A 10,200-nucleotide genomic window follows, 5' to 3' on the forward strand; every position below is an offset into this window, starting at 1 on the left:
TTTAAGAAAATAAATAAATAAATAAAGATGGAAAAAACCAAAATAAAAGAAATATATATATATATATATAAGGGTGAGAAAGTTTCATTTTTTTAATTATTTTTTTCTTTTTTCTTTCTCTCTATCTTTCTCTTTACAAAAATAAAAAAAAAAATCTAAACTCTTTACTAAAGTTTAAATTTAAAAATAAAAGAAAATAACAAAGAATATGGTCCAAAACTTTCTTTAAAAAGCTAGATTCATGGAAAGTTCAAAACATGTGTATTTTTTTAAAAAATTTTAAAATATCGGAATTTGTTCATAAAAACATTTCTGTTTGACATGTTTTTTTTTTAAGTTTTTTAAAATTTATTTTTGAAAAAATATCTAAAAGACATGAAACATAGGGAAGTGAAAATAAAATATGAAAAAATAAATAAAATAATAGAATAAATTCTTATTTTCATTTTTTTTCTTTTAATGCTAAGAACAATCTTCTTCCTTATTTTTCTCTTTTTTTTTGTGCATTAACTCAAAAAACAAATTCATTGACTAAATGTGAATGTTTAATATTTTTTCTTAAATCATTTTAAATTATATATTTTATTTGATTGTATTTTAAAAGAAAATAAAGAATAAAAAAAATTATAAAAGATCTAAAAACCAAAAAAAAAATTTTCAAAATTTTTATTTTCTTGTCGTTGTTTTCATTTTTTTTTCTCCTAAATCCTTTTCTCATTATGATTTCTTCCCTCCTTTTCAATTTCTTTCTCTTCTGTTTTCTTTTCCTTTTCCCTTATTTTCCTTTGGCCCCAAGTCCGGCTTATCTATTATCTGAGTTATCATACAAAGAGAGAGAGGCCATTTGCCCACAACAGATTGGGCCACCACCCCTCATGAGTCAGCCCACGAACCCAATATTTTGACTCAACGTCCACAATCGAAGCACCATACATTTATCCGAAAAAACAGTTTTCACTCACCTAGTGTAAAATGGTGGTGTCGCTGCAATTTCCAGTCTCATCATCAACAAAAACAGTTGCGCTTTCTCCAACCACCATACAACCGAAAGCGGCACCTGTCAGTCGCGGTTTCTTCTCATTCCCTTCCAGAACCAGGTCTCTTCTCAAAATCAGGGGCAACTTGAACAAAAACCAATTTTTTCCCATCAATGCCATCGAAGAAAGCAAACAGAGTGTGGAAGAGTCAGAGACCGCAATGGAAGTGGAAGCAGAAGCTTCGGCGAGTGAAGAAAGCGAGTTGAGTGAGATAGGAGTGGAGATAAAGAAGGCGATGAAGGAGAGAGAAGGGAATAATAATAATCTTGCGGGCGGAGTGGCGGAGGAGATAAGGGAAATCGAGTGGCCTGCGTTTGGGAAAGTGTTGGGGACCACCGGCGTTGTGCTTGGGGTTATTGCTGGGTCTAGTGTCGTTTTACTTACTGTTAATGCCGTTTTAGCTGAGCTTTCTGATCGGGTTTTTGCTGGCAAAGGTGTCCAAGATTTCTTCAGCTGATTTATTTATTGGAATGGAACTTTTTTGTATTTTTTTAATTACAGTTTTTAATGTAATTTCTTGTTTCTGCTAAATCAGGCCAAAAATAAACATAACTGGAATAGACGCAACACACTAACTTAAACGCCAGCGCACTGAGCATAACCGTACTTAGTAGAAACGCTGAATCAACCTTGCGCATTTGTCTTGACGTCTTTCTTGTGTTCGCTCTTGCGTCAATTTCGGCTCAAACGGATCTAACAAAAACTCAAATAGAATTACTGAAAACTTTATTGCAGCACATCCATGGAGAAATTTTTAATGTCGCAATGGGTCTAAAATTAATGGAAAAACATAGCTGTAGTGTGAAAATCCTAATTAAAACTGCTGGGATTCAGCCAAGGAAAATTCCTAATCTTTGTCTAAAACCAGCGGATAGCTCAAGGCTCAAAGGTCATGCTCTCTGCCTCCTTTCTTACAGATTCAAACAGCACTGAGGACAAATACCTTTCCCCGAAGCTCGGAAATATCGCCTGCGTAAATTTATAGAATAGATCAGAGCAATTTAGAGTGGGAGAGAGAGGTTCTAATTCATGAAGTTAAAGTAATACAGGGCAGAATTTGTTTTGCAGGTTTAACAGGACCCATTATTGAACTTACAACAATGAGTTTTCCAGCATTCTCAGGTCTCTTAGCAATTTTAATTGCAGCTGCAGTAGCCGCCCCGGATGATATTCCCACCTGTAACAGATGCTTCAACAGTCAGCTAAGTGCAGGGACAATAGAAATGGATGAGATAAATCCCACTGAGATATCTCTGGTTTTGAAAGATTGAGAAACTTACGAGTAAACCTTCCTTCAGTGCCAGAAGCTTTGCAGTTTCAATAGCTTCATCACTTGATACCTGCAAATTTACAATAATAATAGGAATGGACGGTAGTTGTGGTTTATTAGCATTCACTGTGATAAGCTACCTCAATCAGGCAGGACAACATAAATAAACCAACTAATATTTAAGCTTTTTCATCAATGGTTTAGAAGAAAAACTTTACAAAACAGAATAGGAGGATCAATATCATGCATGATTAACATATCGGCCTTACTTGAACAACTTCATCAACGATATTGACTTCCAAAACACCAGGGATGAAACCAGCACCTATTCCTTGGATCTTATGCGGACCTTGATATTTGATATATAAGCATGAAACAACCAACAGTCATCAAACCGATAAACTTTTTAGCTTATAGTAATGTCTTGGAGAGAGCCAAACAACAAATTTAAGGAAAGCAGACTCATGGTGTGAAGATGAAATTTCATGTGTAGAATCCATAGACATACCTCTTGGGGACAATGTGCAAAAGAGACAGGAATCACTCACCCCTTGGTTGGATGGAATTGGGATTTTATTCCAGCCATTTTCTTTATGCCTTTTCTATTTCATTGTTTGGTTATTTTTTTAGCAAAGAGTAACAATTCCATGGAATGTCAATTCTTAAAACCAAGGACTAGCAATTCTCTACTCTCCCTTAAGGATTGCAATTCCTGCCTCATCAGTAATAGAGAATACTATTTATTGGACAACTTTATCCTTATAATAACTACTTAATTCCAATTTTACCCTTTCATATTTAATTAATTCTAATTATTATGATTAATTATTTTTTATTTTAATTAATTAAATAATATTAATTATTCAATAATTAATTAATATTACTTTAATATAATTAAATAATATTAATAGTAAAATATTATTAAATTAATATTCAAATAATATTCAAATATTACTCTATATTAAAATCTTATTAAATTAAACATTTAATATTGAAAATAACATTAACATAATTTTAAAATAATATAATATACTAAATTATTATTAAATTAATATTTCATATTTCATATTATTAACATTAAGTTCATATTAATATTTAATAATATTAAAATAATATAATATATAATTATTATTAAATTAATATTTAATCTAAAAAGAATACCAAAATATTATGAAAATAATATAATATGTTAGAATATCACTAAATTAAATATTTATGATGAAAAATAATATTAAAATATTATGATAATAATATAATATATTAAATTAATATTTCATATTAAAATATTTCTATATAACAATTATTATTTGTAAATAATATTAAATATTTAAATATTATTAAATTAATATATTTGTTATTAAATATTAAAATATTATTAAATTAATATTTAAGATTGAAATAATATTTAAATAATAGTTAAATAACATTTAAATAATTAATTTTTAAAATACTATTAAATTAGTGTATAATAAAAAAATATTAATAAAATACTAAAATATTATTAAATTAATATTTAATATTAATATTATATGAAAATAGTATTAAAATAATAGTAAAATAATAGCAAATCTTATTAAAGTAATATTTAATGTTATTAGTTTAATATTAAATATTGTTAATAATATTAATATTATTCAATAATTTTAAAAATTTTTAAATAATATTTAATAATATCAAATTAATATTTAATATTATTAAGTTAACATTTAATATTGTGGAATTAATATTGTTTAAATTTTAATATTTAATATGATTATTTTAATATTGATATTTAATTTTTACATTAAATTATTGAATTTTTATTCGTTTTTACTAATGAATAATTTTATAATAAAATATAAGTGTAAAATGATTTTTTGAACTTATTCCTTTCATATTTTTTGAACTAGCCAAATATATTAACACTAATACCTTTTTTTATTTTATTCTAATGAACCAAACTTAAAAATATATATTCTATTTTATTTTTTTATTCTCACAAAATATCAATTCCATTCCTCTTTATTCCAGTCTGCGACGAAAGGAGTAACCAATGAATTACAGGAATATCATTTTTTTAGAACATAAAAAATTTGTGAAACACACCGTTAACCCTTCCATTCTCCCATTTGATGATTTATGCCAAAATGAAATGTGTTAAGGCTCCACTTATGAATAATTAATTTGTAGTTCAATCATTTGACAGAAAGATGCCAACTGCTAGTATATAATATGCAAGAATGAAGATTTTTAACTTACCAGGCTTTCCTCCAGCAAGAACAGGACTTTCAACTGGTTCAACACCATAAAGCTATCATACCCAACAAGGAAATTAATGAGAAATGGGGAACAAGATATTAAAAACAGATAATTTATCTACTCGACTGCTGTATATACTAAATGATTTAACAGTGAATTTGTAGTACAATAAAAGATGCAAGCTTACCTTAATGTTGGGATTCTGCTCTTTCAGATATTTGCCTGCACCTGTTATGGTACCACCAGTACCTATGCCAGAAACAAGTGCATCAATTTTGCCTCCCGAACCTTTCCATAACTCTGGTCCAGTGGTCTCGTAGTGTATCTATACCAACAACAGTTGATGTTAATTGACTTCGCCAGCCCATGATCAGATCCATTAAAATATTGTTCCAGAAAATACCTTTGGGTTCGCAGGGTTCTCAAACTGCTGGAGCATGTATGCATTGGGTGTCTTAGCCAATATCTCCTCTGCCTTCTGTACAGCCCCTTTCATGCCTTTAGCAGGATCCGTGAGAACCAACTCAGCCCCAAATGCTCGGAGAATAATCCTTCTTTCAAGACTCATTGAAGCAGGCATTGTAATGATAAGCCTGTATCTCTTGGCAGCAGCCATAAATGCTAGCCCTATCCCAGTGTTTCCACTTGTAGGTTCAATGAGGACACTCTTCAGCAACCATTCATGAACAAAGTTAAAACACAAAATCAAGGGACATTTTACATAAAGCGTTGTTCCTTCACGAAGAAACTCAGATCATTTTTGTTCACATTTTTTATAATAACAGACTTTCATTGATACTAATCCGGATTACAGACAAAGTTTGGGAGAGAACACCAAACCCCTTGTACTCCTATCTGACATTCAAGTTTTGCAATCTTATGGGATAGCTTATTTGCATCTCTAAAGACATGACAAAATCAACAGAATATTTGAAATCAAATTGCCATCTACCCAGAATGAAGTGTCCATGCTATTAACTTCTTTAACAGCCATTAAAGAGTCACATTCAAGCATTACTTTATCCACTCCATAGTCACGAACCAGCTTCAAACTCCACAAATTAAGGCCAACCATTCCACGACAATTAAAGCCAACTACAACTAATAATGCACATATTTCTTATAATAGTTAATTACACATTTAATATTTGAACTTGAAAAAAATATATAAATTGAAACCTAAAAGAATAAAATGTACAATTTACATCCTAATCTTTAAATTATATATCATATTAACCCAAACTCTAATCCTATTAATCATATCAACTTATACATATGACGTTTGAAAAATATTATTAAATTATATTTTTATCACACATACTGTAAACATCTTTTTTAATATAAATTAAAATATATTTTTTAACTTGAACAGTAAAAGTTGTCTAAAGATCAGTCAATTATTGTTTGTCATGTGGTTCCCACATGATGTCCAAATAAAATTTTTACTGAATATTTGACACAGATTGCTATTTGCACTACAACTTTTTTTCTTCACAACCCACTACTAGTAAAACCCAATTTTTTACTCAACACACCCCAAACCCAAAACACAAATTCACTAAAAATCCAAACACTTCATCTCCTTGAACCGAACACCCTAAAAACCTTAAAGTATTAAGCCCCAAATCAAGCCCCAATCTCTCATTTGATATTAGATAGCTTAGAATCAAAAGTTAATCATCTATTCTTTTTGCTATTGCATTTGGTTTCGTGTTTAGTTTCATAAGATTTAAGATTTTAAGTTTTGAGATACAATTTAAACATTTCAAAAATGAATTTTTAAAAATTATTGAAGGTTTTCCAAAATGAATGACCAGAATCATTTAAGAATTTTCAAAACTTCAAACATTTTGAAAATGAATTTTCAAAAATTATTGAAGGCTTTTCAGAAATGGATATCCAGAATCGTTTAAGAACTTCTAGAAATTCATTTTGGATTCCCTTAAAGGTTTTTGAACATCCATTTGCAAAAATTTTTAAGAATTTCCTAAAGTGAATTTTCGAAATTTCTCAATGGTTTTTGGACATTCATTTCCAAAAACATTTAAAAACTTCTGAAAATGGAATTTTGGTACATTGAAGATGTTTGTGGAAGCCATTGCTTATGGCACAATAACTTGGCATCGTAAGAAACATTGATCCTAACAATGTCATCAATGATTGACGAATTTGATATTTGAAACCTTTAATCATTCGACCACCAAATATTGTTTACTTAATAATGTTTGCAACATTGTTACAATTTTGACAAACCTGTATCTAAGATGTGGCAATCATGCTCCATCTCACCAAATTTGATCCCACCATACTATTTCTTATCAGCAGACTCTCACCTGTATACCCACTTACAAGGCAACTAGTTGCTAACAAGAAATGTTATGGTGGTATCAAATTTGGTGAGATGGAATGTGATTGTCTCACAAGTGCTTTTTCATAATTAGCAATTTCTCTCAAATGCATGTTTGTTAGAATTGAAAAAATGTTACAAATAGTATTAAACGAATAATGCAAATGAAAGATTAAACATCTTTACTACTGGATTTTAAATGGTTCATACTTCGAAGAAATCATTAGAGACTCGTTTAGAGATCGCAATAAGGAACATTCAATATTTTCATGTCAGATACTGATCAAAGGATTAAAATCTACCTCATCGTACTTAATGCAACCAAGAAACTGAAGTAAAAAATTACTTCTGAAAATGCATTTTCAAATAATTATAATGCTTTCTAAAAATGTATTTTTAGTACAATGAAGAAGTTTTTGGAAATTATTTTCATTACAGTGAAGAAGTTTTTAAAAATGAATTTCCGGTAACTTTTGTTCAATTACGAAAATCAATTTCTAGTGAATAATTTTTTTTTAAATGAATTTTCAAAACTTACTAGAGAAGAGGAAAGACATGTGAAGGGCAAAAAGGTAATTGATTAATGAGTATTTAAGCAATTTCATTAAAAGTCAATTTTTTTGTGTATTGAAACTTTTTTGGGGTTTAATTAGAAGCACTTATCTAACACTTTTATTTAAGAAATGATATGAAATCTACCTTTTCATACCTAATGCAACAAAGAAACCAAAATAAAATATTACTTCTAGAAATGCATTTCGAATAATTATAATGCTTTTCACATATGCATTTCAAGTATAGTGAAAAAGTTTTCGAAAATGAATTTCCTATACATTGAAAAAGTTATTGATGAAGCCTCTGAAAATGAATTTCTAGTAACTTTTGTTTAATTTGAAAATCAATTTCCGGTGAATAATTGCTTTTTTTAAAAATGAATTTTCAAAATTTACTAAGAAAAAAAAAGGGATATTAAGGATAAAATATAATTGACTAATGGATATTTAAGTAATTTCATTAAAGGTTAATTTTTTGGGGTGTATTGAGAATTTTTGGGGCTTTAATTAAAAGCACTCATTTAACACTTTTATTTAACAAATGATATGAAATCCACCTTCTCGTACCTAATATAACAAAGAAATTAAAGTAAAAAATTACTTCCGAAAATGCATTTCTAAATAATTATAATACTTTTTGAAAATACATCTTTGATACAATCAAAAAGTTTTCAAAAATAAATTTATGGTACATTGAAAAAGTTATTAAAAAAGTTTCTGGAAATAAATTTCCAATAACTTTTGTTCAATTCCAAAAATCAATTTCGGATGAATAATTGCTTTTTCCAAAAATGAATTTTAGAAACTCACTAGAAGAAAAAAGTGGTGTGCAAGATAAAAAAATAATTGACTACTGGATATTTAAATAATTTCATTAATGATTAATTTTTTGAGGTGTATTGAAAATTTTTTAAAATTTAAATAAAAGCATTTATTTAACACTTTTATTTAACAAATGATATGCATATAACAAAATTATACTAATTAAAGATCATGTAAGCAAATTAAATTAAAAATATTAAAACTTAGATTAAAATAATATGTTATTTAAAAGTTCAATGTGCAAATTGTATATTTTATTTTTTAAATATCAATTTTATATATTTTATAAAAATTTAAATATCAAAAATGTAATTTAACTCTCTTTTTATAAGTAAGAACTCAAATTCAAAATTTACAATTAGTTCACGACAACAGGTACTAACCTTTCCTGGTGTAATAAGACCCTTTGCCTCAGCATCTGCAATCATGCTATAACCAATCCTGTGCCAATCATAAACAACTGTTAAGTTTTTGCAACGATTTAACAAAAACAGAAATTTAGATAAGAACCTGAAGTATTTAGGGGAACTTAGCATTCTAGCATGATAAATAGACTGACCGTGGAAGCAATAAACCAAAAAGAATTTTAAAAAAGGATACCTGTCTTTGACACTAGAACAGGGTTCCATCATTTCAAGCTTAGCAGCAATTCGAGCAACACAACCATCCACCACATTGTTCAGGTATACCAATGGAGTTTTACCAATCAACTTTACAATCAAAATCAAAACCAAAAAAGAAAATGACCAACAGTTAGTAAATCACTCTACCCAAATAAAAATCCAAAATCAAAATAGATCCCCATCCAAAGAAAGGAAAAAAAAAAAAAAAAAAAAAAAAAACCTACTTCAGTGACATCTCTGGCTATCCCAATACTTTCATGCGCCATTTTCCAGATAACTGAAATGAAGAAAACCCACTACGTAAAATTAGTTAAAAGGTTCATCTTTTGCAAACTTTAAAGAGTAAAGGAACTGGTAAATTTGCCTTTTTGTTCAACAAAATGTGAGAAAAATAAATAAATTTTGGTTTTTTCCTTTCTGTTACTCAATTTTATTGGCATCCAAACAGAAAGTTTTTATTTATGAGAACATACTCAATCAAAATCTCTTCGAAATCCACAAAAACAAGAGAAAACAAAAATGATTTTTGAGTGAAATGGGAAAGTGATTAAAAATAATTAAAAAGAGGATTAGAAAAAAAAAATCACCTTTGACAATTGATTTAGTCTAAAAGCAGATGAACTGTAACGGATGCTGTGGAGGTATAATAGAATGGGATTTACATACGGAATAAAACTTAAAATAATTATAAAAAACTCCAATTTTATCTAATTAATTTGGATAAAAAAACAAAAAAGGAGTGACATTAATTTCTGAATCAGCCTCTGAGAATGCATCCAAGGGATAAAGATGGGACGGGGAATTGAGCATTTTTGAATCTAACCTGATTTAAGGCTCAATTCAACAGTGCCAAATTTGGAAAATGACTCAAATTTTGTCAGTGTACCTGATTTTTTATCAATGGTCCAAACTTCAAATACTACTTTTCTTAGAGATACTATTTTCCTTATAGGGAAATTAAATTTTTGTCAGTGTAACTGATTTTTTATCAATGCTCCAAATCATATTTTCCTTATAGATACTGTGTTCGTTATAGGGAAAATTAAATTTATCACTCATCTTATTATAATTTTATCGTTGTTTTTTCTTCTTTTTTTTTTTTTTTGAAATGTATTAGATATTTTTTAATTTGATTAAAAAAATCAAAAGTATGCTCAAAAAAATATATATCAAAACCAAAAATGAGCTACCCGACTAAATCCATTTGACTCGAGCCCTAGATATTGATATTTTAGGATAAGGATCAATCCAAAAATATTTTATTTTGATAAATAATATATTTTAATTAAATTTTTAATTTTAAAATACA

The 10,200-nt window shown here is 28.2% G+C and overlaps 2 protein-coding genes across 4 annotated transcripts; one reads left to right on the plus strand and one right to left on the minus strand.

Moving 5' to 3' along the window:
- The first annotated feature begins 883 nt into the window (after positions 1-883).
- On the plus strand, positions 884-1,585 carry SECE1 (secE/sec61-gamma protein transport protein). The gene has a single exon (XM_022866265.2). The coding sequence runs from the start codon at positions 973-975 to the stop codon at positions 1,492-1,494; it is 522 nt and encodes a 173-aa protein (XP_022722000.2). The 5' UTR covers positions 884-972; the 3' UTR covers positions 1,495-1,585.
- Positions 1,586-1,731: 146 nt separating this feature from the next.
- Positions 1,732-9,619, minus strand: LOC111279271 (cysteine synthase-like). Of its 3 annotated transcripts, none has more exons than XM_022866261.2 (11): positions 9,479-9,619; positions 9,116-9,168; positions 8,869-8,978; positions 8,652-8,709; positions 4,949-5,212; positions 4,733-4,870; positions 4,546-4,597; positions 2,577-2,656; positions 2,318-2,377; positions 2,134-2,214; positions 1,732-2,006 (listed from the first exon to the last, which is right to left on the minus strand). In XM_022866261.2, the coding sequence occupies exons 2-11, from the start codon at positions 9,155-9,157 to the stop codon at positions 1,914-1,916; spliced, it is 978 nt and encodes a 325-aa protein (XP_022721996.1). In that variant the 5' UTR covers positions 9,158-9,168; positions 9,479-9,619; the 3' UTR covers positions 1,732-1,913. The 3 variants fall into 3 exon arrangements, with proteins under 3 accessions (XP_022721996.1, XP_089612161.1, XP_022721995.2); XM_089756035.1 differs by lacking the exon at positions 9,479-9,619 and adding an exon at positions 9,365-9,460; XM_022866260.2 differs by lacking the exon at positions 9,479-9,619 and adding an exon at positions 9,256-9,278.
- Positions 9,620-10,200: the final 581 nt, after the last annotated feature.

Source organism: Durio zibethinus, chromosome 27, assembly GCF_047325235.1.
Source record: "Durio zibethinus cultivar Kanyao isolate XHJ-2024 chromosome 27, ASM4732523v1, whole genome shotgun sequence".
In the NCBI taxonomy this organism is placed as follows: domain Eukaryota; kingdom Viridiplantae; phylum Streptophyta; class Magnoliopsida; order Malvales; family Malvaceae; genus Durio; species Durio zibethinus.